Source organism: Apteryx mantelli, chromosome 17 (assembly GCF_036417845.1).
Source record: "Apteryx mantelli isolate bAptMan1 chromosome 17, bAptMan1.hap1, whole genome shotgun sequence".
NCBI lineage: Eukaryota > Metazoa > Chordata > Aves > Apterygiformes > Apterygidae > Apteryx > Apteryx mantelli.
Window position 1 is genome coordinate 18,326,606 of NC_089994.1, and position 26,506 is coordinate 18,353,111.

The 26,506-nt window shown below is 47.6% G+C and overlaps 1 protein-coding gene across 4 annotated transcripts; it reads left to right on the forward strand.

The window, feature by feature from the left end:
• Positions 1 to 417: 417 nt before the first annotated feature.
• Positions 418 to 25,545, forward strand: UBE3B (ubiquitin protein ligase E3B). Of its 4 annotated transcripts, XR_010885958.1 has the most exons (29): positions 418 to 511; positions 597 to 679; positions 1,229 to 1,398; positions 1,494 to 1,614; positions 2,946 to 3,005; positions 3,357 to 3,461; positions 3,568 to 3,664; positions 4,211 to 4,296; positions 4,655 to 4,737; positions 5,707 to 5,812; positions 7,172 to 7,292; positions 7,911 to 8,088; positions 8,492 to 8,661; positions 9,374 to 9,541; positions 10,341 to 10,512; positions 11,282 to 11,400; positions 12,106 to 12,220; positions 12,638 to 12,737; positions 13,340 to 13,459; positions 15,161 to 15,337; positions 15,428 to 15,538; positions 16,136 to 16,273; positions 16,706 to 16,771; positions 19,272 to 19,330; positions 21,358 to 21,540; positions 21,979 to 22,090; positions 22,471 to 22,563; positions 23,037 to 24,216; positions 25,147 to 25,545. XR_010885958.1 is itself a non-coding variant. In XM_067307376.1 (28 exons), the coding sequence occupies exons 3-28, from the start codon at positions 1,238 to 1,240 to the stop codon at positions 25,204 to 25,206; spliced, it is 3,081 nt and encodes a 1,026-aa protein (XP_067163477.1). In that variant the 5' UTR covers positions 418 to 511; positions 597 to 679; positions 1,229 to 1,237; the 3' UTR covers positions 25,207 to 25,545. The 4 variants fall into 4 exon arrangements, 3 of the variants coding, with proteins under 3 accessions (XP_067163477.1, XP_067163476.1, XP_067163478.1); XM_067307376.1 differs by lacking the exon at positions 23,037 to 24,216; XM_067307375.1 differs by lacking the exon at positions 25,147 to 25,545 and having other exon boundaries at positions 418 to 679; positions 23,037 to 23,540.
• Positions 25,546 to 26,506: the final 961 nt, after the last annotated feature.

The following is a 26,506-nucleotide window of genomic DNA, read 5'->3' on the forward strand; positions in this document are numbered from 1 at the left end:
GGGCGGAACGGCAGCGGGAGGGCGCGTTGCCGGCCGGAGCCAGAGCGCGGGGCGCGGGTTGCCGGGCTCGGCCTGGGCCTGGGCCGGGGCCTGGCGGCGAGCGGCGCTGCCCCGGGGCGGCCGCGGCCCGACCCGACCCGCCGGCGGCGGCGGCGGCGCAGGTGGCTGTGAGGGGCGGCGGGGCGGGCGCTCCGGGGGCTGCGGAGCCGGCGTGCGGGGCGGCGGGGCCCAGGGAGGAGGCGAGGCCGGGGCCCGGGGGGGGCTCGCGGGGCCCGGGGGGACTCGCGGCTCCTGCCCCGCTCGGGGGGCGTGAGGCGAGCGAGCTCTGCCCTGGCTGCTGCCGCCCGGGGCCCCAGCGTGGGCGAGGCCGACCCTCGCTTTCCCCGCGCGTTAAACCGTTTCTTCCCCGCTCTGAAGTGCCAGGAGCCGCCTGCGCCCGCACCTAAGCACCGCTGCCGCTTCTATCCTGAAACTTCTCTGACTTTACCCTGTGTCGAGGGGGCAGTCAGAGGTAGGTTCGGTCAAAAGGGCTTCGAGCTGCAAAGATAAAGAGTAAATCCCCAAATCTTCTGCAGCTAACGTGCTTATCTGTGCAGGAGCTGGCGGGAGCCGGTGGATGTGGGTCACACTTGTGTGCCGATGATTAGAAGTCGCTTCTTTTGGGGAAGCAAACTCTCAGGTGAGTTTATTGTCAGTATTTATGAAGGTATAGCTGAGCCTATACCTTTCAACTTGTTGAGTGGCAATAAAGTAGTTTCTAAGAGTCCTTTATGTCCTTCCCATTCTGTGCTTACATATAGTATTGTTCTTTTCATTTTCTTGTATATCAGCATTACAGATAACAGACAAGCCTGGAAAGGGGGAGTTGAAATACAGGGAGTGGGACACAATGACAGGACGCTGCTTTTTTTGCTCTTAAAACTTACTTGTCCACGTTAGGTTGCAAACTGTTTGCTGGAATGGTTTTGATATTGATTTTTATATTTTCTCCTTACTATCCTTTTGCCAAGTTACTTTGGCATTTCCCAGGCTGTATTTTGCAGGCATTTTTCTGTGTTGTGGGGTATTCTACTTTCGCTGTTTAAATTTTGGATGCAGGTAGTCAGCTCAGCTAGTGCAGAAGTACTTTGAAGAATTGCCTTTGCCTGTGTGCTTTGCCCTCTTTGCTCTCAGTTCCTCAGATGTTTACTGCAATGATTCTTTTTTTCCTTAAACTACCTTTTGGTAGGTTGTAAAAATGTTCAGCGCAAGCCAGTCATCGAAAGCCCAGTTCCTTGATAAAGCACGCCAGGCTCGGGAGGAGCGGAGAGAGCTGAAGGAAAAAGAGCGAGCCGCCATTCAAATCCAAGCTTTGATCAGGAGGTTTCTCTGTCGATGCCGCCTGCAAAGGGAGATAAGGTGTGTGAAATTCTACCCTCCACGCTCTGCTCCTTTTATCTGGAGAGGTGTGCTTGACTTTTAACTGCCAATGATCATTTTCCTCACTTTCCTAGGAGAGAAGTCGAGGATTTCTTTGAGGCAAATGAGTCTGGCTCAAGTAAAAGAAGTGCTCTTTCTGTCTTCAGAATTGCTAGGAAACTGCTGTTCGTATTTAATCTTAAAGTGGACAAAGAGGTAAAATTGTTACTCTGAAGTGGTTTCCTCCTTTGGGTTACATACTTAGCATCTTAAATATGTTTAAATTGTTGACCAGTGACCATGTAGGTTCCTACAATACATTTTGGCTTTGGAAATTTGATCTGTCTCTTAGTCCTCCTTGGAAAGGACTGTCTGTAGGGCTCGAATCAAAGAACTCTTGGATTTTTCATAGTAGTTCCCCATTCAGGGCTTAGTTTGACAGACGTTTTCCCTGGTGGCCATGCCAACTTCAGTAATTCAACAGTTCATGTTTTTGTGAGCTGCATCAGGAACGTTGTGGCAAGCTCACAGAGCTGTCCTGCCAGGGTGTAGGGGAAGGGTGAGGGCTGCTTATACTACAGCTGCTTTTCTGACTGTACCCTGAATTTGTGGTTTCAGGGTAGAGCTCTTTGCTGTGGTGTCTTTGTCTATGCGAAGATGGTTTTTGCCCCAGGGACATGTTAGGGCTAATTATAAGTAAAACAATTGGAAAAGGAAAGGCTGTATTTAAATTGCAGGAGCAGTTGGTGTTTGGTTTGGCAGAGGGAAGGGGTATTTGGTTGGCTGTTTTGTTTTGTTTTTTTAATCTCTGTCTCAACTAACGTCTCTTCTTTTGAGGAAGCTATGAGTACAACAAATGCTCTTCTCTGTTTTTACTGCATGAAAAACAAATGTGTGTATTGCATACAGGGTTTTTAAGTGCCTGGCATCCATTTGAAGTTCTGCATTACAGTAACTAAGTGCATCACTGAGAGATGTCTGTTCTGCTTCCTCTTCTCCTTCCCATTCCAGCAGCAAGTCAGTCCCTTGCTGGGCCAAGGACTAGACTGTGCTCATTTTTAGAGAATACTCCCAGTAGGACAACCATGCTAGCAAAGTTCTGTAGCTCAGAAAGGCTTCATAAATACATAAATGGTAAATACAACTGGACTGAAAGAGGAACTAAGGAGTTCTGGATATGAGCCCCAAGTTCAGCTGAGAGCCACGATGGTCAGCTAGAAGAACTGAACCCCAAGAGGACAGTGCTTTTCCTGGCTTCAGGCCATGCTGTCGAGGGAGGCAGTTTAGCTGGGAAGGCTGAGAAATTCCTACTGTTGATGAGTACTGTGTTCCAGGAGAGAGCTCTTCTGCAGAGCTGTAGCATGAAATGTAGATGCGCTCTCAGAGAAGGAGCTGCTGGCACAATCCATGGGGAATATGTGTTTGGAGCATTTGTTCTGAGACAGAGGTACCTTGCTTCTTGCACTCTCTTCTGAGCTGTTTGTAATGCTTTTCCCAAGTAACTCTTAATGTAATTAGAACTGATATGACTCTTCTTTTTTTCTCAGAGATTTGAAAAGCTGTGCCGTTGTATTCTTAATAGTATGGATGTTGAGAATGAGCCCAAGGTCAGTAGGATTTTTTTTTTCCTTCATTCTGTGCGTGGGGAGTTAGGTTGGTGACGTTTGAATTATTTAGCTTCTGAAAGCCCCCAAACACTGCTGCGGCTCCGTGGGGAATGCTTGGACAGGTTCCTCAGTACCCCTCTGAAACTTTTAGTCTGTGTATAGCTATAAAAGATAAAAGGCAGTTTGTGTGCTTTGATCAAGTCAATTCGGGGGAGAGAAATAACTTGGCTCCACTGCTGGGATGAGCAGTGCACTGAGATCATTTTGATACAAGGCTTCCTGGTAACGTGTTTTGCCAATCAGTAGCACAAATACCTACTGCGGCTCGCATCTGTTCCCTGCCGTCCTCAGGTGTGGTATGTGTCACTGGCACTCTCCAAGGATCTCACACTCCTGTGGATCAAGCAGATCAAAGATATTTTGTGGTTTTGCTGTGAATTTCTCAAGCAACTTAAGGTAAAAATAAATAAATTTCACTGTGTTTTGTCTCCCTACATCTAATGGTTCTGTAGTTTGGCACAGAACTAACCTGATTTATTAACACTGGTGTTTGTTATTGCAGCCTGACATCTTACAAGACTCCAAACTCGTCAATTTGCACCTCACAATGCTTGTCACCTTCACAGACACTCCTACATGGAAAATCCTGCGGGGAAAAGGTGGGTGCATCAATTCAATGTGTCATTTCAGTACTTTGTTTTAGTCACTGATTGGGACTTGCTTTTAAAATCTGCTGAGTGCTGTTTCTGCACCTTGCCTTCTCCCCATACTTTCCACAAAGGCTCATTATGCTTCTGTGCTTGCGCAGAGCACAGAGAGGCAGTAAGGATCCCTTGGGATTAGAGAAGGTATTTCCCTTCGAACAGCAGCAGCTCAGTGCTGCAAGTTTCTCATAGTCCTCCAAAGTCTCTCACACCAGAGCATTCAGAGTATAATGTCATGCGGCTCTGGCTCTGGGATTTTGTGGGAAATATGCGTAGAAGAGGTAGATATGTATAGTGAAGAAATGTGACTCTTATAGCTTAAATGATCCATTTTACTGGAACTTGATGTGGAATGCTGCTAAAATAGTGGTTTTTGCATAGGAGGGCAAGAGATTTTGGTAAGAGGGACTTAGGAATTGGCAAACTGTTTTATGGTATGTAAGGGAATAAACAGTGCAGCTGTGATACGGTTTTAGTAACATCGCTGTTTTATCCTTGAAGGTGAAACCCTGAGGCCTGCCATGAACCACATCTGTGCAAATATCATGGGACACCTCAATCAGAAGGGATTTTATTCTGTGCTGCAGGTCAGTCTGAGGCTGATGCAGTTAGTGCTTCTGTTTGTTCAAAACAAACCCCAATCCTGTGCTGTTGTTCTTGTTCTGAGGAAATTTTTATCATCTCTGGGGGCATGTGTCAGGCAGGAGGTGGACGTGGAGCACCGGTGATCTGTGCTTTTTTAATGTGGTTTCTGTTATGCCCCTGTTAACCTGAAGGCCTTCTAGTTCTGCCAAATGACTTGTAGCAGCTGTTTCTTTGTTGTTGTTGTTGTTTGCTAGTTGGTTGTTTTCTCGGCTCTAAAAATGAGCACAATGTCCTTCAGGAGTAGTCATAAACCTTTTCTGAGCTCTGCAGTCTTTTTGTTGTTCTTACTGTTTTTTCCAGATTTTGCTAACTAATGGCTTGGCAAGATCCAGACCATCCTTGTCCAAAGGCTCTTTAACTGCCATCTTCTCCCTTGCATTGCGGTAAGACAGCCAGAGCTGCTTGGGGTGATGTGCAGCCAAAGTTGTCTTTATTGTGTTTCTGAAGATTTCTCACCCTGCCAGTCTCTCTTTGTGCCTTTGAGTGTATCAACTGGATGAAAGAAGCTGCTTTAAGCAAATAGCCCGCTCTGCTCTAGTCATTTTTCATCTCACAAAGCTGTAGGTCAGTAATAAGTGTTAGTGTAAGCCTAGACGTCGGAGCGCAGTTCCAGTATGGGATCTGTGTGCCCTTCTGTGGAGCCATCAGACGGGATTGGTATTCTCTGGATGGGAATGGTTGTGCCGCTTCGCAGTGAGCTGCTGATGCAGATGTACCTGTTATTCAGTTTCCAGGGGCAAATTTTGTCCCTGAACTGGGTGTAAGTCTTTCTAATGATTCAGTCTGTTCGCTTTTAAAGGGAGAAAAAAAAAAAAAAAAAAGTAAACTTACTTTGACCTCATCCCTGCAGAACTTATGTCTCTTCCCTTTAGAAATCTGCAGCCAGTACTGAGCGTTCTTAAGGCCGCAGTGGTTAATTTTGTGCCACTCTCCTTCCACAGCTGTCACTGCTGGGATCATGAGTATGTGATGTTCAGTGGCAAAACAATGGGTGTCCTTGAACAAGTCACTGAACTTCTGCCTAATGAAAACAGCTACTTAATTACTGACTTGATGACAGTGGGGAAAGGGGAAATTTCGGAGATGAACTGGATAACGTTTGGGGTGCTCTGGGTAGAACGGATGTGCTTGCAAGAATATTATGCTGTGAACTGTTTGGCTTACGTTCCCTTGAGTCACGACTGATTTTTATGAACTTGCTATAATAACAGAAGTGTAAGGAAACTTTTTTTCCAACAATTCCTCTTCATGAGAATAGAATCATCAGCCAGTCCAGAATGGCTCAGTTAGAATGACTGTTTTGTACACTGCTAGAGCAGACTTCTCGCACTCAAGTGTTTTTCTCTCTGTAGCCCTGTGGTTGCTGCACAGTTTTCAGACAATCTCTTGAGATCGTTTCTGATACATATCATGTCTGTGCCTGCTATAATGACTCATCTTGCTACTCTAACACCTGAGGTAAGTGCATGATGTAATAGTACCAAAAGTCCGTTGGATATCACATAAAGCCACTTATTATTCCATTTTATCAGCTCTTAAAATAGAGCATTAGCATTTCTCTCTTTCTCAGTTTCAACTTTCTCTTTTGGAAGTGTTTGGTCCTTCTACCCTCTGCATTGTCTGGCCTTCTAATACCACAAAAGTTATTAATGCCAGATGGCTGATGAGCAACACTGCCCGTGCTGGTAATAACATTGGAAGAATATTTCCAGTAATGGAAGTGTCCTTTAACTGTCTTAGCATGGTGAGGAGGGCTGCTCTTATGCCTTTGGTTGAACTTTGAAAGTCAGGGTTCTTCCGTTTTTCCACAGACTGATCCCTGTGGCTTGGGGAGGGTCATTTAATGCATTTTTCAGTTTCCCCCGCTATAAAATGCAAGTGCTGCTCTTTGCTACTATCCTTTGTTTATTTTAATGGAGAACTGGGACTCCTTTTTTCACTCTGCCCAACATCTGGATCCTAGACCCAGATGTCAATTGAGGCCCATAACTATCGTGACACAGCTGCTACTTGTATGTGGACTCTTAGAATGTGTGCACACGCGTGCTCTCTCGCACGCTCGCTATCTCTCTCTTTTTTTTTTTTTGGTGCAGTCAGAACTGCAGTGTAGTTGAAGTCACAAATGTGTTTTCTGCTTGAGTAGATACATTCATGACTTTAACAAATAAGTCAATACTGGCAGGACTGGACGGACAGACATAAAAATGGGACGTTGTTACAGAAACTTACTTCAGAGGCTTCTATAGTGAGTGTGTCCAGAGAAAGCTGCACTTTCCTTTTTAGGCCTGAACTGCTATTTCAGTTGTTACCTGCAGTGTGCCCATCCTAAAGAAAGTCTCGTGTGACACAGCTGGAATTTTTGCATGCCTTATTCCTTCCGTCTCTGTTATGATAGAAGTAGCCAAAGCAGAAGTCAGTCTGTCATATGGAAAAGGATCGTGGTTGTAAATAGCAAGTTAATCTAATTTAGTGTGTCTGCTCCTCTGTGTAGCTCAGTGCAGGCAGAGGTGAGCTGTGTGCAAAATGTGCATGTTTTTGTAGACGGACAGCTGAAGGTCTGTCTACAACTAGAACATGGTGTATTCACCTCTAAGGTGTTTTCTTGGATAGCGTGGACTCCCACTTGCCTGTGATATTAGGAATCTATTTCTTAGGCCAGCTTCATGTCAAAGACTTGCTCTCTTCAGTGCAACAGTTACAAGTTGCTGCTTTATTCGGAAAGAATAGGCAATCCAGATCGCTAGTGGCAGGTCAGGTGCATTGTTTTCTGTGAGGCTCCTCAATCTCACTTGCAGTTTGTTAAATTCTGTCTTTCAGCGTCTGGCAGTGATAGAATCTCACGAACTCTTCCGCAAGTTCATCTTATTTTTAAGTCGCGAGGTCCAATGCCGAGATGTCTGTGTGTGCTTAGAGGGGAGCCACACTCTCTGCTTGTTGGGTAAGCACCTGTAAGACTTCTTTCTTACTGTGCTTGGAGGAGAGCCTTGAATCGAATCTTCCTTCTCCATGGGTCAGAGTTGCCTCCTATCCACTGTCTTTTTTAATCCTTGCTTAGCTGGTTTCTAAAATAATAATTGAGGTTTATTTTAGGATACTGCAAGTATCATGTCATCATGCCTACCCATGAAGCATTGTCTCTCCTTAGCTTTTCACTTGGGCTACAGGTGAATCTTGCAGCGTGGCAGACCTGAACCTAACCTGCCTAAATAGATGGGCTACTGAAATATTTAAGATCACATTTCTGTAAAAGTAACAAGAGGAACACTTGGAACTCGGGAAATAAATAACCATTGGTTGTATGTAGCTTGGATGGGATGGGATGGGATGGGATGCAGCTGAGAAAGCTACAGGAGGATAGCAAAGTGACACATCACCTTGGTGGCTGATGCGTGCTGGAAATGGCTTGCTGTGGGGTAGCCTCCAATAGTCATTCTTCCCAGTAACCCTTCCGCAGACTTGAAAAGAGATAAAATGAACTCAAACCCCTTATTGTCTCTACTCGCTGTCCTGCAGCATCTGTTCCTCTTAAGTCTTTCTATGCTGCTTGTTCCTCCAGGTAACCTTGTGTACTTGGGCTCCTTGAATGATAAAGTCCTTGAGGAGGAGACAGCTCATTTTGTTGGTGTGCTCATTCACATGCTCTCCTACTGCCAGAAGTATGTTTCACAAAAGAAGTCCAACCTCACTCACTGGCATCCTGTTCTGGGCTGGTTTTCCCAGACTGTGGATTATGGGTAAGTGGAGAGAACCTTATGGTGATAGATAAGCTTTAAGTCTCTTTCTCTCTCTCTCCCTCTCTCTCTCTATGTATATATATATTTTTAAGCTGCAATGTGCTCCATGCTTTATGAGGTGAACAGTGTGACACTGTGCAGAATAACTTCGTAGGTGTTTCAGGTTATATCTGCACTGTTTAAATTGCTACAATCATAATAGACTATTACATGAGGAAATTCAGTAAAGTGTAGACTGCTGAACAGTGGCGATACTGACACCCTCAACGTAGGAGCTGCATGTCAGCTCTTCCTATGAAGACCGGCTGCAGGGTGGGTGCTTTGACTAAATGTATCCACGTGCCACTGTCCAGTGTTTTCTTCCAGCCTCCCTTCTAACATGTCTCTCTAACTTGTCTTTTAGATTAAATGAGTCCATGCCTCTGCTGACCAAGCAACTGCAGCATCTCTGGGGAGTCCATATGATCCGCATCCTCTTCAGTGATGTGCTCAGCAAGAAGTTGCTGGAGAATCAGGAAATGGCTCAGTTGCCAGCACAGCCAATTTCCCCTCAGAACAGCCTTCCCATGAAGAGTCAGTTCTGGAGGGTTGCTTGTGTGTGTGTGTGCATGCGTACACATGTGTGTGTCTCTCTCTGTCTCACGGGAGTTTGACTTTCCCACTAGTCTGAAAGCTTTGAGTAATTTCTTGCAGCAGCTGCTGCTGCTACTTAGGAGAGATCATATCCCATCCTCACCTATTTGTAATTCCTGCTCAAACTGCCTCTATGAGCTGGGGCAAATCTCTTTCTTTGGTGCCATGAAAATATTTGCTTATTTTAATGTTTTTTTTCCCCATTCTTTCCCAAGTAGCTGAATTGCTTACTGCATAGCTTATTATTTCTGAAGGCAAGATGGGGAGGCCAGCTTCCCAGGTGGAAGGCAAGGTGAAGCTGGTTTACGGGTGTGCCTGTGCTCTGCAGAAGAGTGTCTGGATTAAGACAGCTGTAATCTGGCTGTTTTCCAGCTACTGCACGTAAGACTAGATCCTGTGGCTTATTAGTTACTGCAGTTCTGTTGAGGATTTAAGCTCTAGAGTAATGGCCCCCTTGAAACCACCTTCTGCATTGCTAGCAGCTGCACAGTGTTCTGCCAAAAAAAATCCATGAAAACCTACTGTGCATGGAGTGACCTGTCTGCTAAAATCCTCCTCACCGTAGGGCTGTCAAGCAGCTGAGGGTAAGAAATGGTTTGGAATAGAACTTTTGTCTGCTGGGCCAATGTTCTGTGCGCTTCTTTGTTACCAGATCTTTTCAAGCGAGCTTTCCAGAAGTCTGCGTCTGTCCGCAACATTCTCAAGCCTGTCGGGGGCAAGCGAGTGGACTCGGCAGAGGTGCAGAAAGTGTGCAGTATCTGTGTCCTGTACCAAACCACACTCACAACGCTAACACAGATCCGCCTCCAGATACTCACAGGTCAGGGCACATATGTGCTTTTCAAATCACTTAAAATGGGGAGGAAAAAATGGATTTTTCTTATTAATTTCTCTTGACTTTGTTGGTAGTTTTATTACTGACAACATTTTATTGACTGGCTGGGTGGAAAGCTTGTTCCACCCTGAATCATACATCTGATCAATAACATTCATCATTTCTTTATCAAACATTAACTCTCCAGAATATGAATCAAAGCAAGTTTTCCTATAATGAAACCTTGCTTATTCTATATCAACCTTAAGACTGAGTCAGTGTTTTCGAGAAGGCTAGCAATATTAATCTTTATGTGCTATGTGAATGCTTTCATACATCTTCAGAACAAATTACCTGTCTAAGAATGGATGGAGGAGGAGATAAGCACTCTTTGGGTCTAGTGGCTAGAGTGGAGGAGTGAGTCCAGAGCTCTGGATGCTTTGTTTCTGCTTATAGCGCTGACCACAGGTACAACCCTATCCTGTGTGTTTTCACCTCTAAGATGGCTGTAATGATGACTGGGTCACAGAAGTTAATTCTTTTCTAAAATTGCAAAATGACTGGTGGGAAGGGGCTGCAGATATGCAGACTATTACTGCCTGATTAAAAGCTTTCTTTTGCTTCCCTTGTGACTGTACAACTCTTGTTAATGCAGACGAGTTTGGGAACGTGTGTGTGTTCCCTTCAGAAAAAGGGTTGTTTTGCAAAAGGATCTGTCAGCTCCAAGTCACATTTGTTTCTGTCTGCATGAACAAGCAGGCAGAACAAGCTTTACTGAGTGTGCTTTATATTTTTCCTTTGCTAGGCCTCACTTACCTGGATGACCTGTTGCCCAAATTATGGGCTTTTATCTGTGAGCTGGGACCACAGGGTGGGTTAAAACTCTTCTTGGAGTGCTTGAATAATGACACGGAGGAATCTAAGAGGCTGCTGGCCATGTTGATGCTCTTCTGTGACTGTTCCCGCCACCTTATCACGTAGGTAGCAAGCAGAGGTTGCTCTTTAGATTTGTAACGTGAAGCTCTTGTGTGTTCCTTAGGTTTCAAGAAGAATAGTTAAGGCATTACTGCCTTTGCATAGAGATAACCAGGCAAGGCAGAGTAAACAGAAGGCTTTTCTAATAAAGTCCTAAGAAACAGAAAGGGACTTCAAAAGGACTGCCCCATCAGCCTTGTGCTGCTTCTTAAGGGATTTACAGCTGCCTGACCTGGTAATGAAATATTACAGTATTGGCTAGGGAGGGGGGAAAGAAGATTTCTTCAACTGCTTATGGGCAGTGATTGCATCGGTCCAAAGTAAACACTTTGATGAACCCAGATGAGCATCGAGGAACAGTGGTATAGTGCTGCTGCAGGAATGCTCCCCAGCTTCGTTTCACAACTCCTTTGCTGTCTTGCTCATTGGCTTGCATAGCACAAAGGACAGGGGGAATTGGCCTTGCTTGTCAGCAGAGACAGTTTTTCTTAGCTTGGCTGATGAAAAAGCTTTCTTTGGGGACTAGTGCACAGGTCCTTTTTGCTATGAAGTATTGGCTTCGCTCATATCTCAGACCTTTCATGCTGTCTTTTGTTAGGATCAAATATTGATCAAACCAATAAATAAGGTTTAGTTGTTTATGGCTCTAGTTCCTCATGGGTGTCAGTCATCATAGGAATAAGAGCTGCTGCTAAAGGATAATGCCCTTATGAAAATTTCAAAAGGGAATTAAATTGACATTTGCATATTTGGGTTTGCTTTCTCTGATAGGATTCTTGATGACATAGAAGTCTATGAAGAGCAGATTTCATTCAAACTGGAAGAGCTTGTTACCATCTCGTCTTTTCTGAATTCCTTTGTGTTTAAGATGATCTGGGATGGAATCGTGGGTAAGTGCTTTTAGTAGCTTGAATTGAGGATACCACTGAACAATAAATGGCATTAATTTTGGAATTTGAAGCTTCTGCTAGTTAATGCTTTGCACAAAAACATAATGCACTGTGCGTGGCTTGGAAATATGTTCCAGTGTTTTGGTGTCCAGATACTGCTATCATGTTTGGCACTAAATACAATGCACTGCTCTATTTCAAATGAGAATTTGTGTACCAGACATGATGGGAATGTTAGTTTTGCCATCCAGAGACTTAAGTCTCGCATGACTGGACCACGTATTGGACAAGAATGTAATGTAATGTTTTGACAAAGCAGAGCAGGCTTGCTGGAGTCTCCATAGATGTATTGTCTGTAGATCAAAGAATGGTTGAAGTTGGAAGGGACCTTTGGATCTGTAGGCTGGTATAATTTGAGTACAGTTCAGTTCTGACAGCTGAATGATATAGTCCATTTCTGTTGTGATGGCTGTGTTGGAGCTGGCTGAGATGGCTTCGTGTGGCTAAGAGTTTCTCACTTTGGTCAGAGAAGAGGCTCTGTGTTTTCTGGGGGACACATAATCTTTTCCTTCCCTCTGAAGGCAGTGCAAGTTAGGAGAAACATGCCTTTACTATTAGCATGGGGCTGATGAGCAGCATGTTGCTCTTGGACACTCCTGTTGTCTAAGGTGCCCTAGACATTGCCGCTTTGTTCCTTTTGTTCAGAGAATGCCAGAGGGGAGACCCTGGAGCTCTTTCATTCTGTCCACGGCTGGCTCATGGTCTTGTACGAAAGGGACTGCCGCAGGCGTTTTGCTCCCGACGACCACTGGTTACGGAAGTAAGTGTCCCAGCCCAAGGCAAGGGCCACGTCCACCTGTGTGCTAGTCCTAGTGCATCTGCTCCCTTTTGGGTGGCTCTTTTGCGATCCCTTGCTTTAAATTGGTCTCTCTCTCTCTCATTCTGTCCGTGAGATCAAGATCAGAGCTCTCCCTACATTGTTTACCTGCTTAGATTTAAGGACTCCCCTCCTATTCTGCTTCTGTTCTGTGGTGTAATTAGCTGCTGCTCGTGGAGAGTGATGCCTTGAAAAGTGACTCAGCACCTAACAGCCTGAGTGTCTCTGGTTTTGTTAGATGTGCACTGCAAGCTCAGGTCATCTTTGGGAGCATTATAGGTTTCCTCTCTCTTACCACTGGCGGTTTACCACACCTGGACATCTTTCAGGGATCTCTGAATCTGTGCCTTTCTTTGTAAGGGACCTCAAACCCAGCGTGCTCTTCCAGGAGCTGGACAAGGACAAGAAACGAGCCCAGCTGCTCCTGCAGTACATCCCTCATGTCATCCCCCACAAGAACGTGAGTGGGACGGGGCAGAGGATGGAGACTGAAAAGCCAGTGACCTAGGTGGTCCTGGGATAGAAGGGACATGTCTTCAGGGTTTCCTGGGTTGGAGCTCATGATTGAAATGCCAGTTAGACAAGGGTCTGTCTGGGGGTTTTTTTTGTTTTTGTTTTTTCCCCCTCACATAACTCCTCTAAACTGTCTTGGTTTCTTTCATTGGGAGAGAGCTTATTTGTGTGGGGAGCTGCTTAAACTCAGCCAGCAGTGCCTCGTGACCTTGGAAAGAGTCTGCATGCAGAAAGCTGGTGGTCTAGTAAATCTGCAGAGATGATGGTTTTTTACGTGGTGACAGGAGAGGAGCTTTTCCCTTTCAGTACTGTCAGGTACCCTGTCTCTTCCAGAGCAGGGCTTCAGGGGTTTCTCTGCCCAACTGGGGAACAAGGAAGCAGATCCCACTACTTCTAGTGAGTAGGTAGTAGTGGCATCAGTGAGCCTACTTGGGAACAGGACAACCAAGAGCTGCTTTTGGCATGTGTCAGAAGCCTCTGAAAGCCCTGCTGTGCTAGCAGATAAGGCTCGCTGTGGATGAAGACTTACAAATCGTTTTCATTTTTAAGAGGGTGCTTCTTTTCCGAAATATGGTTACAAAGGAGAAGGAGAAGCTTGGGCTTGTTGAAACCAGCTCTGCATCGCCTCATGTCACACACATCACTATCCGTCGCTCGCGGATGTTGGAGGTAAGTGACTTGGCTTGCAGAAACCAACTAGCAAGCCGCTAATATGGCCTGACAAGGATGTGGTGTGAATATGTTTTTATCTTCTCTCTGGGTGCTGAGGAATCCAGTGCCAGTTCTGTCTCTGTTGGTGACAGTTCCAAGTTCAGTCAGACATGGCTGCTATTGGCAGCCCTGGGCAGGGAGGTCATTCCTGAATGTGATGAGCATTGTTGGAAGTTATTCAGAACTGCACGTTCCCTGAGACAGGCATAGTGCAAAGCTTGGAGAGGTAAGGGACTGAAAGACACCGTCAGCATTTCTGTGGTTTGTTCATACTGTAACTAATTCTCCTTGGCATTTAGTTTGTTGCTCATGGCATTCAGAATCCTTCAAAAGACACTCTCCTAGTGGAGACTGAAGGGATGGCTGTTGCTTTACCATTAAGCTATGACAAGCTGGGAAAGTTTTCCCTTTTATGCCTTGATCAGACCCTAGGATTTGTCATCCATCTGAGTTACATGCATACACTGTTCCTTTGCCAAATGATCTTGCATATGTTGACATGTCTGCAGCTAAATGTCAAAGTTTGGTAAGTGTGAGGGAGTAAACATGCCTGCTTACTCGTGCAGATGCACACCACCATCTGAATCTGTACGTTCAGGGATTTGCCAGGTTCTGAAGGGCCCTTCCTCCCTGCTTTTAGCTGCAGAAGCACGCTGGGCTCTCTTCAGCTTGAGAACTCTTTTGTCGACAGAGGATGTATTTTTTCTTTTTCTAATGCCAGTTTTAATTGCTGCTCTTCATCTCACTGCTGTTGAAAAGTTCTCCGCTATTCATAGGCAGGGCCCTGCTTTCCAGTCAGGACATAACTCAAGGACAGAAGATACATTGCATGTGCTTCTGCTTTAAATCAGACTCTTGGGGGGGAGTGGTGGAGTGTGCATATGTCTTCAGCCACCTGCTGTGTTTGGCTGCATTGTTTCTTTGCTTTGTGTTCTTTTGAACTCGCACTTTTTTTTAGAGTAGTACAAGATTTTTGTTTGATTTGCCAAAGAATCTGATCAGCCAAATTGCACCATTCTCTGTAAGACGCAGCAGTCTGTTTACTGTAGTATTTAAACAAAAGGCAGTTTGTGATTTATATTCTTAAAATATCACTGTATCAATCAGAGGATGTACTTTCTCTAAAAACTCCTTTGTGCAGCTGACAAATTTTAATGCAGCTGTTGAATAAGCACCTCAGTCTTTCTCTTCCTGCTTTTTGTTCCTTTTAATCTCAGCCTGCCCCTTTCGGATTCTGAAATGCCTAGGGATTGGTATGTAGTTGTGACTGTTGGCTGGCCAGCTCTGCCTGCTTGTTCTAGCCTCTTCTGCAGGGTAATGCCTTTGCTGTAGTTACGGAATTATTTTCCCCATGGTGTGGTTCCACGTCTCTAATACCCTGCCTCAGAAGGCAGCTGCCTTCTGAGAAATCCTGGGTTTGCCTTCAGCTTTTGTATGAAGTGATGTTACAGGAAAACGATGGGCCTTTGTTCAGTTCATACTTCTACAAACCTGGAGTTTTGTCTAATGAAAATGCCAGTCTTTTCAGACATAAATTTCAATGATAAATGCAGATCTGATGTATATCTCTGTCCGTCTGTCTCAGCACGCACTGTATGTCTGCGTGGGTGGTTGACATCTTCCCGTGTGACTGGCCTATGGCTCTTCTGGTCTCTGTAGGATGGATACGAACAGCTACGGCAGCTTTCCCAGAATGCCATGAAGGGAGTGATCAGAGTGAAGTTTGTGAATGACCTGGGTGTTGATGAGGCTGGTATTGATCAGGATGGTGTCTTCAAGGAGTTTCTGGAAGAGATAATAAAGAAGGTGTTTGACCCTGCGCTCAATTTGTTCAAGGTATGATGCAGGGCTGCAGATGCTGACCTTGATGGCCCACTGCAAGCAGATGCATACTAGTTCATCATACTTTTATCTCTGCCTGTGTAGACAACCAGTGGTGATGAGAGGCTGTATCCATCCCCGACATCCTACATTCATGAGAACTACCTGCAGCTCTTTGAGTTTGTGGGGAAGATGCTTGGGAAGGCCGTATATGAGGTGAGACAGAAGTACTATGTTTGCATACTGTCACTGTTGCTATAGCACTGTCCAGGTGTAGCTCTGTGAGAGCATCAGTTATGTGCTTGGGGAGGTGTTAACTGAGGAGGTGAGGTTGAAAAAATGGCTTGGGTAAATATACCAATGGTAGTATGGCCTGGCACTTGTTCAAGGATATGTTAAAAAACATTTTGGAGGTATGACCTGGGACATAACTGGTTTACGCTCCTTGGTACTGCGGACGCTAGCTGGAATGCTGTGCTGTTTTGGTGTTACACCTTATAAACATCCATTTTCCCATACATTACGTAAAGCGGTATGTGGCTAAAAGGAGGCTGGAAAGGCAGAATGACCCTCGCCACATAAGGTAGTTCTTTAAGGGAACCTTGGAGTTCCCATTTGTGGTTGCCTTTTTGCACCTGCTCCACTAACTGGTGGATTTTAAGAGGATGTGGTTTTGTTAGCTAATTCCAACATGTTTTGCATCTCTGTAGTTGTTCCGCAAGACATGGTCTATCCTGCAGGCCTCATCGGTAACCAGTGATGTTGCACACAGCGAGTATACATAGAGACTTATGCATGCCCTCTTGTCTGTAGGGAATAGTTGTGGACGTACCATTTGCTTCCTTCTTCTTGAGTCAGCTACTCGGGCACCACCACAGTGTCTTCTACAGCTCTGTAGATGAACTTCCCTCCTTGGACTCCGAGTTTTATAAAAATCTCACTTCAATTAAGGTTTGAGCATTACCTTTCCTGTTCTTCAAATCCCTTATCACTGGTTATTGTTAGAAGTACTAGGTTGGCAAATGCCTTTGGGATACTGATCATCTTTAAAAACACATACTCTGAAAATAACTGTGTTAGTAGAACTGCATGCTAATTCCGAAGCAGGCTGGCAGGTAGCTGTCCTGTGTCATTACTGGAGCAAGCAGGGATGAGAGGGGAGCCTGAAGGTGTAAATCCAGAACTGGGAACTGGGAATTCCTAAATTTTAGCTTTAGCTCTTGTGTGGTCTCTCCATAACCTTGAGCAAGTCATGTATTTGTTCTGCTTTGTTGCCTAGTGCCTGCTTGGGAGGAGTTAGAGGGAGAATAATACAAAAATGCCGAGCTGCTGTTCCTGCTGCTAAATACTGACCTTCTTTCCCTTTCTCTACTGTTCTGCTAGCGTTATGATGGTGATATCAGTGACTTGGGCTTAACGCTGTCCTATGATGAAGATGTGATGGGTCAGGTAGGCTTTTATTCAGTTACTCTGTTGGTTCTTGTCTCTGCTTTGTTCCAAATGCCCTCCCCGTGCCAGCTGGTGAACAGCAGAATTGTGGCCCTGATAGTCCACAAGCCTGGCGCAGGCGATTCCCTGTTTCTCCTGGTTTGGTACTAGCTCCTCTGTGCGGGAGCGTCTCCCTCGCCTCATGTGCTCACCTGTCTGCTGACGTTACCAGCAAGAGCCTTCTGCTGCGAGGGATGCTGAGGATTGCTGCCCATTGCTGTGGGAAAGCCCGTGATGCCAGAAGTGGCAAATTGAATATGAGCAGTTGGCAGAGGAACTAGGTTTGACTCCTGGACAGGGGATGCCTTCGTTCTTAGAAGGTGTCCTTAGAGTAAGGAGACACACCTGCAGTCTGACTTGCCAGTCGAACACAACTGTTTTTCTCTGCTGAGCTTTGAGAGCTGGTCTTGAGCTTCTAAAAGTCAGCCAGTCTGTGCAAGCCCAAGCTACACAGTGCTTTTTGCTCTGGTATCTGTGTTTCTGATATGTAAGGTGAATGCTGCGTATGGCCCTTCTGGCCGAGAATGCTGAGGAGATCGGTAAATAACCTCGGGCTTGGTTGCGGTTAGGTCTTAGCTCTGGTCTCCTTTTATACAAAATGCCTGTGCTCTAAGACTGGCTCAGCTTCAGAGGTTCCCTGAACTCACCCGCAGGGATCTGTGGCTTGGCTCAATATTTAGCTGTGGGTAGAGACCAACTTTTTCTACAAAGAGGTTGCTGTCTGTCCCTTAAGAATTTTCTAGTACTATGATTTTTTTTTTTCTAGTTGAAAAAGATTGCTTTGTGCTTTCCCTGCATACCTGGTTTTCCACTCTTTTTAAAAGAAGTGCCTGTGGGAGGGGGGAGGAAGAATTACTTTTCTTTAAATGTAGCAATTTCTCTCACAGAAACTTGAAGTGTGGCAGAAAGCCACTTGGCCGTGAGAAGAAAAGGCTGTTTGTCACAGTCCCTTGTAAAGCCGTAAACTTGGTTACGCTTGTGCCCTGTGGTCAGTGAGATAACTCTGCTCAGCCGCTGATGTTATGGTGATGCTGTGTGTGCGTAGCTGGAAAATAGATACGGATGAGATAGTCTTTGCTGTCTGCGTATCCTCTGCCAGCTCCACGGGCAGACCCCAGCTAGCGCAAAGCTAGCCGGCTCGGGCACTGCAGGCGCTGTGGGCCCGGTGGCACATTGCTCAGAGACCACTAAGCCACCGAGCATTTATCTGGGGCAGCTTGTCCTTGAGATGTGTGTTGCAGTTTCGCTGTCTCATGCTCAAGCTGGCTAGTTTGGACCTGGCTTGCGTATGTCTGAGCTGCAGGAATTGCAGCTTAGGGGCACGTGCAAAGCTGAGAGGGTGAGCGGTAAGGCAGCTGAGCACCGACACAGCTGCGCGTCTCAGGTGAGGGCAGGGTAACGTGAGGCTGCTCAGCTGCTGCGGAGAGGTGGGCGAAGCAGGAGGTCGTGGCCACCACCCAGTGTGCCGAACGCCTTGCTGCCGCCTCAGGAAAGGTGAGATTTTCAGCTCTGAGGGTTTTTCCACCTTAAAAATAAAGGCAGGAAATTGCACATGAGAGCCCAGTAGTAACAAATGGAAGGCTGCAGCGCTCGGAGCTTCGGAATAAACGTGGGGGTTCCTGTTTGCCGTGTGCTCTCGCTGTGCCGAAGCAGCCAGGTGGGGTAATCCCCATGGCTCCCCGCTGAACCACGTGTCCTTGCTAGCTGCGGCTCGGTGTTGGGCCCGGGGGAGCTGCGCTCGTTGCTCTGCTGGGCTCTCTTCTGACCTGGGGGAACTGCAGCGCAGAGGCCACTGTAATATGTGAGTAATGATTTTCTGCTTCTTCGTGTTGCTGCAAAGATGAGTCATGAGCCTGTGTTGCTGTTGCAAGCCCCAGGGGGTCCCTGCCGTTGTGTTTGAGCAGTGCTGTCGCTTGAGCACCAGGCCCTGGCCGACGGGGCTGGACGGAAGAGCTTCCCATCAGTCTCGCTTTCTGAGCGCTCTCCGCGTCCTGCACCGAGTGCCCGGCTTGGAAGACGGTGAGCTCCAGGGAGCTCCGTCGCTCGGACGGCCCCGGATGAGGCCTGTGGGGCAGAGAGCTTTGGATTGCGCTGTTAGACTGGGCTCTGAGCGGGCTCCGAGGCTGTTCAGCCGCTGGCTTCTGCAAGCGTGACAGTCCCCTAGGGCTCTCTGAATTGATTTGCGTGCGGTTCAGCAGCGATGGATCAGGCCAGAGAGGAGGCCTCCTCGAAGGCGGGCTGCCTCCACTTGTGGCAGAGCCGGAGTTCCCCACTGTTCAATTACTGTGGTAATAGTTAAGTGAAACTGGTTCAAGGCAGAAGCAGGATTTTACTTAAATTTTAAATCCTACTGTTTTATTGTAAAAATGAATGTTTTATGGGGAGGTAACAGCTTAGCATGGCATTTCTTTCCATTGTGGTTCCAGGCAGTAATTAGCAATACAATCATTTCTTCCCTCAGCTTGTTTGCCATGAACTTGTTCCTGGAGGGAAGACCATTCCCGTTACCAATGAAAATAAGTAAGTACAGCAATTAGATTTTTTAAGGTCACCACTGTAAAATACTTTATTCTGGTTCCTTGGGCTTGCATCTGGAATGAATTGAGATAGATTGGAGGAGAAGGAGCCCATAAATATCTTAATAGAATTTACTGGTTACAGTTCATCGGCAGAAATTGTATTAAATTCGATTTGCAAAATAAAAATTGACAATTTACTTCTTGAAACAGCGCTTCTGAGGTCAAAGGCGCACAGTCTGTGAGATTCTGCAGGATTTAATGATGGTGATAGATACAGACAGATGGATTCAAAGCAATTCAGGCACACAGTCGTGAACACAGAGGGCACAGATGCTCAAAGACACCTTGGAGCCGACAGATCTTCTCAGAATGATAACATGTGGCAGTTGTATAAAGCACTCTTCTTCAGAAGAGACAGTGGTGAATTCAAATGTAGTCGACAGTCGTACTTTAGACACAGGAAATCAGAGGAGACACTAAGCCCTGCAGCTATTTTCACAGATAACTGGCTTTTAGATAGTTATCGTAAATGTCAACTCTGGAGCCCGAAAACCAAACCCACCTTTTTGTTCCCTCCTTTTTTTTTTTTTTTTTTCCTTTTTTCTTTGCTATCCCCTCCAGTGATCATGAAAGCAGGATAAAATCTCTATTAAGCAGGTGTGTGTTTGAACTGGTAATCTGGGGGTTGCTCTCTTTAATGGCAAATGGAAGCTGGATCCTACCTGAAGATTCATCCTGCAGTGTGATGTTCCTAGTCTCTCCCCTCTTGAGCTCCAGCCAGGGAGTTTGCATTTGAAAGGGATCTTTCTCGGGCTTGTCAGAAGTCAGCCGAGGGAGAAAGTTGAAAGTCCTGTATGTTGCTCTGCTCGCTTACAAGAGGAACTTCAGGAGTTTTTGTGCACGTGGGCACACAAACGGGCAGTTGGGAGGGAGTGGGGGAGATGTTACAAGTGGAAGCAATCTAGAAACACTTCTGTCTCCTAAAAGCAGAGGTAGGTTGCCTAGCTGAAAACCTCGTAAACGTGGCTGTGGTAATGTCTGTCCGGGAGCCGACAAAAAAGAATTAGCGAATTGGATTGTTGTGACTGTTCGTAAGTAGAGGAAGTCTGATGTTGGCTCCCTCCAATAAACAGGGCACCTCTTCTTTATTCCCTGGGATGAAAGTGGAAATCTCTTGAGTGTTTTTAATCTGTTGATTCCAGCTCCAGCGAGGGTTCTACAGAGCATGACTTGTTAATCCTGTGGAATTGAAAAAGGCCTGTATTTTCATAATAGCAAAGCATTTCATATGCACAGTAAGGATTGCGAGCAGGTGCTGGGTCTGTGCTTTCACATGCGCTGCATAGCAATTCACGTGTTCCAGGGATTGTCTGAAAGAGGTCGAACTGCAACAAGATAGAAAACACAGCCTGTGTGAGGCACTGACAGTGCTTCTGCCTGCACAGCTTCACACAGCAGGAGCAAATTATGTTAAGTTGGGCTTGTCTGAAAGACCCATGAAAAACTCTGTACAAAAGCATCTGTAGAATCCTTCCAGTCCAACCGTCTCTGCTTGCTGGCTTACTTGGGGATGTTGTCCTCTCCCTACCAGGTTGATCAGCCATGGGCTTCGTTGCAGGCAGCATCAGAGCTCTAGCAATTGCTTTTCAAACCTAGAGAAGTACCTGTCACTGGGGATCTGCTCCTTTAAAGGGGAGTTGGGCACATGTTCCTCTCTACATCAGCTGCTGCCCAGCCACGGTTGATCACTTGATCATTAAAGCCAGCTGGTCCCTGAGTTAGGAAGAAGATTTAGGAAATGAGCAGGCAGACCCAGAGGCAGGAAGGAGCAAGTCTCTGGGTGGAACAACACCACTTTCTGCTTAAATAAAAGGCAGTGCCCTGGTGGAGGAAGTATGTTGTGTCTCCAGGCAGTGCTGGTTCTTCCTGGGCTGCAGAGGCAGGTCTGCAGCCTTGTTCCTGCACCAGAGGGGTGGGTATCCCTTGCAGCTCCAGCCCCCTCACTGCTACCTTCCCTATCGCACACAGGATCAGCTACATCCATCTCATGGCTCACTTCCGGATGCATACACAAATCAAGAGCCAGACAGCAGCGCTCATCAGTGGATTCAGGTCGATCATTAAGCCTGAATGGATTCGTATGTTTTCCGCACCAGAGTTACAGCGACTGATCTCTGGTGACAATGCTGAGATTGACCTCGAGGACTTAAAGTAAGTGAGCAGCTCAGTCTGCTGGTCTTCTCACTCAGCAGACCACCGAGTATGTTATGTAGTTGTTTGGAGGCTTGCAGCAAAGTGATCCTTTCCCAACTTTCTGCTCCTTCTAATTGAAATCTGAGGAGCAGACAGAAACTAATGGAGCTGAAGAGCATGTCACTTAAAGCTAGCTTGGACAAAGTACTAACGAAAGGGAAGGGTCTTTCCTCCACTCACTCACACTGTCTCCTGAGAGCAGAGTTTCTCTCTGCCCTTCCCTGTACTCTGATCGAGTGCCTGGCAAGCACTGGTGGGGAAGCAGTGCTGGCAGCATCTGCTCTAGCAGTGAACTGACTTGTGGCAGCAGTTGTGATCCTTCCAGGACATGTCAGCTGGCAGCTGTGACCCTCCTGCTGCTGCAGTGAGACATAAGTGTGTCCTTTCTCTTCCCAGAAAACACACGGTGTACTACGGGGGCTTCCATGGGAGTCATCGGGTCATTATCTGGCTCTGGGACATCCTAGCCAATGACTTCAGCCCTGACGAAAGAGCCATGTTTCTCAAGGTAAATACAGTCATTTCAGCCCAAGCTGGGATTTGGGGGTGGTTGGGGCAGGGCTGTTTTCTCACTGTTATCTGCCTGCCTTCTGCCGTAATAGAAGATGTATCAGAATGCCTCAAAATGTGCACTCCGCTCCCCTGCGGAGAGGCAGCCTGGGAAGCAGAGTTCCTTTAAATGCTCTTGTGTTGCCGTGAACAGTCCTGTGCAGACGGCCGTTGTCACAGGTTGGCAGGGCTGAGCCCTGCGGTTTTGTGCTGTGGGATGCTCAGAAGTAGTCGCAGGGAACAGCTGCTGGGACCGGCATTAGCCGTGTGGCTTTGTTAGCCAGGCTGCTCTCGCTCACTGCTTCTGGCTTTCACTGTCCATCGCTTTTTTTTTTCCAGTTTGTTACCAGCTGTTCCAGGCCTCCACTTCTGGGCTTTGCCTACCTCAAGCCTCCTTTCTCAATCCGCTGTGTGGAAGTCTCTGATGATCAGGTAGGTAGGCAGCCTGCTTGCTCGTGCCTCGTGCATTCCCTGCCAGGCTTTTGGCAGGCCTCCTTCCCTGCTCAGCTTCCTCGTCTCCCCTCTTGTGACTGCGAAGCTTTAAGGCATAGAGAAGCGTGTGCTATGGGGCAAGGTGAGAACATCCTTACACTAGTAGGATGCACATGGCTGCATCCACTTCCTCCCACACAACCCATCTCCAGGTCGTGTTTTCTCCTTATGATCTCCCTGTTCCCGTACCTCTGATCGTGTTTCCCTGTGCCCCCTGCAAAGGGACCCTGCACGAAGCTCCTTTCTAGCAGTTTTGGGGGACAGGGGCCTTGGGTTTGACTCTCACCCTTCCCAGCAAGTGGGCTTTTGAGCTGGCCCCTTTGCCTGGTGTATAGGGAAGATGAGCTCAGCACCCTGCGTGGAAGGAGCACAGCAGAGAAGCGCTGGGGTGACGCATTTCTGCCCCTTTCCAGGACACTGGTGACACACTGGGCAGTGTGCTACGGGGCTTCTTCACCATCCGCAAGAAAGAGCCGGGTGGGCGTCTCCCAACCTCCTCTACGTGTTTCAACCTCCTCAAGCTTCCCAACTACAGCAAGAAGAGCATCCTGCGGGAGAAGCTGCGCTACGCCATCAGCATGAACACTGGCTTCGAGCTGTCGTAGTTACCGTGGCCCTAGGCTCTGCAATGGGGGCTCTCAGAGCTGCTGACTGCTGCTGGAGGTGCAGGCCTCCGTGCATGGAGGTTGGATCAGCTCTGTGGGACCTGACTGCTCACTCTAGGGCTGAAGAGATGCAGCTGGTAATAGAGGTTTATGGGCAAGAGCTTCTGGGCTAGACGGGGCTGGTTCTGCTTGGGCGCTCCTCCAGGATGACGGAGGTGATGAGCCTGACCCGATACACTTCACTTGTCAACCATATAAATCATCTTTAAAAGCAAACCCCAGGGGAGCATAAAAGGAGCAGTAAAAGTGCCAGTCAGATTAGTGACCGTAATACCCCCAGCAGGCTGCGCAGTCTGGGCAGCTGCTGCCGTGGAAGGTTTTCCTTTCCCTATCCCAGGAGATGGTCTGGAGTTTTATTGGGTGGAGGCCAGTCTGTGGAAAGGTTCATAAAGGCGGAAACATGACTGAGCCCACAAGGAGACGAGCGTGAGGCTGCAACGCTGGGCGCGCAATGAATGTGCGCTCTTTACTCAGGTCAGGTACTGCGCGGGGGCTTCCCGATGTCCTCGTGCTGCGCAAGGCCCTCGCGTTTGTCTCGGAGAATGAACCGCTTGCCCAGACTCAAGAAGCAGCAGGTTAAATGCAAGCAGATGGACCCTGCCACTCTCCGCAAGGCGTCGGAGTGCTGTAGGTTAAGAGCTCAAGCAGCAGGCGTGGGGTCAGCGTGCTGAGCCAGCTGTGCCTCTGCCAAGCTCTTGCCAGAGCTGCGCTTTGGACGAAAGGGGTGGTTTGAATTTGCTCAGGAGCAGAAAAGGTTTAATTTGGTTTTGCTTCCAGAGCACAAGAGCTGGCACGCAGCTTGGGCAGCCCCTGCGCCCCAGCGCCGTGCTCGAGCGGGGCAGGAGCCCCCTGCCCTCTCTGGAGGGGGAACGCGTCAGGCTGCCGAGAGCCTCTGGAAACCTCCGCTGGCAAAGTTCCTCTCGCCTGGGTAGGAGTTTCATTTCAAGTCTGCAGCCTCTTTCCTTAGGGAGATGGGCTGTTTTGAGCCCAGACTTGGCCTCTGTGCAACAGCCACATTTGCTTTGTTGCCAAACTATTTATTTCAATTGCTTTGTCTCTCTTTGGCCTTATTTTAACAGTTGACGTTTGCCTGTAGCAGGCAGATTTTTCAGGTGGTTCTGAAGGGGAGGGGGGTGTGTGTGTGCGTGCGTGCGTGTGCGTGCGTGCGTGTGTGTGTGTAAGGTGAGGACCTTTCCCACCATTTTCTAACGAAGTGCAGAGCCTAATTTGCAGAGCGTCTCTGCAGCACTGTCTGCAGCTTCCCAGCCTCAATCCCTTGTGCTGCTGCCAGTCCTGCCTCAGCCTGGGCCAGGTGAGAGGAGACACGGCCGTTTCCTCGGCTGCCCTGTACTTGGGGGGTGTTTCTGGCACAAGGAAAGCCATGTATGTCCTCCTGTCCTGCGACAGGAGGAAAAGCCAGACACCTTCTCCCCTTCACCTGTTGCCGCTCACGACTAAAGCGAGCTCACGCAGAGGCTGCTAATCCCTCCCTCTGCCTCCCTTTCCCCTCCTTCCCTCGCCGCGGTGCTGGCAGCTTGCCCTGCGCTCGGGCCGCTCCGCGCTGCGGGGCAGAGCCGCTCGGAGCCGGGCTGCCGTACCCTACCTCGTCCTCCGGCTTTCCTTGGCCCATCGACTGGGGTTTGCAGCGCCAGGCGCGCACTGCGTAGCACAAGTCTCGGCGCAGAGGTGGTCCCCTGGCTCTCTGGACGACCCTCTTAACCATTATATGTTGCACGTTTCGAACAGACCGGAAAATACTTGGCACCGTTCAACCACGAGTACAGAAATGCCCTTCATTTCATCCTGTTCCATTCTGTCTTGCTTTAACTGATTTCCAAAAAAATAACCTTTCTTTTAGAAGCAATTCTTGGAAACGCATCTGGAAAACGATGTTGCTGGGGACCTTTTTTCTGTGTGAACTCTGTTAAACGGGAGTGATCGGAAGCATTAGCGAAGACAGGAATATCTGCATTCAGAGAATTCAAGCTACTGAACAGAGTGAGTCTAGAGAAATTAAAGATGTTAGTAAAATTGTTTTGTTTTTTTACGTAGAGAGGATTTCAGTATTAACCAGTTGTTGATTGTGTAGTTGAGAGGCTTATGCACGGACTTGTACCAATCATAGTTTAAAATATTACACAGAATCCCTTTTTCCTTCTAGGAAAGTGCAGTGTCTAAATAGAGCACAATGGTTGTTCAATGAAACAATTTGTTCAATGCAGTGAAATAAAGTCTCTGCTCTCCTTTTTTTCCTTCATTCCTCAGGAGTACAATTCTTAGCAAGCATCTTAATGCAGTCTTCTCAGCTAGGTCCTCCAAACCTGGAAATATTGCACTATAAGACACTACATCCGATTTTGTAGCTAGCATATAAAATGTGATTGTGTAGTAAACGCCCTGGTGGCTGTGTGCGCAACAACAATATTTCTCTTGAGTAGCTAATTTCTGTGTGACTGAGAGGCTTTAATACATTTTTTTACCTGAGCAGAAGGCTATGAGTGTTTATCGGTCCCTGCCTGCATTGCTGTATTCGGCACGGATGTTCTTTGTAGGGCAGGGAAGGTTTTACCACGGGAGATTAATGACTATTTTTTCTATAGTAGACTTGCTGCTGTGGAGACCTTGGTACATCCCTTGTATCAGAAACGCAGGGAAGAGAAAATAAACCTGGTATGAGTAAGGCAACCAGCTGTTTCTCCTTCCTTTCCCTCGGGGCAGAGGAGCTGGTGGGTGCGATGCTCCTGCTTGGAGCACGTGGCAGCGGGGGAGCAGCGGCAGCGGGACGCAGCACTGGTCACCCCCCGGCAGCGGGAAGAGTGGAGCTGGGGGGATCGACGCCTCTGCCAGGCTCGGAGGCAGGCGAGGAGGCTGCTGGCCGCTTGCAAACCGCTTTGTCAGGCTGGGCCTGGTGAGCCCTAAGAAACTGGCACGTGTTCGTGCGCGAAGGGCTCCGTGTGCCGCTGCTGATAGCGACACGAAGTGTCTGTGAGCCCGAAGGGACCTGGCAGGGTTGTGTGAAGTAGGATTTGTTCCTGTGTCTTGGAATATGCCTGGAGAAGTGCTTTCTGGTCCTGCAGGGCGCTGTGAGGCTGTGCCTTAGGTCCGTGGTGCCCTGATGAGAGGGCAGAGGTGTCCTTTGGAGGCAGGGGGTGGTGAGCCCTGCCCCAGCGCAGGGCCGGGGTTAGCGGCGCTCTGTGCACATCCCTCGTCGGCTGGGA

What these genes read in the sequence shown, in the direction of transcription:
- UBE3B (XM_067307375.1), top strand. Translation starts at nt 1,238, where the DNA reads ATGTTCAGCGCAAGCCAGTCATCGAAAGCCCAGTTCCTTGATAAAGCA. An exon ending in TTGGGAAGGCCGTATATGAG is followed by an intron (nt 15,539 to 16,135) that starts GTGAGACAGAAG and finishes TCTTGTCTGTAG; the next exon opens with GGAATAGTTGTGGACGTACC. An exon ending in AAAATCTCACTTCAATTAAG is followed by an intron (nt 16,274 to 16,705) that starts GTTTGAGCATTA and finishes CTGTTCTGCTAG; the next exon opens with CGTTATGATGGTGATATCAG.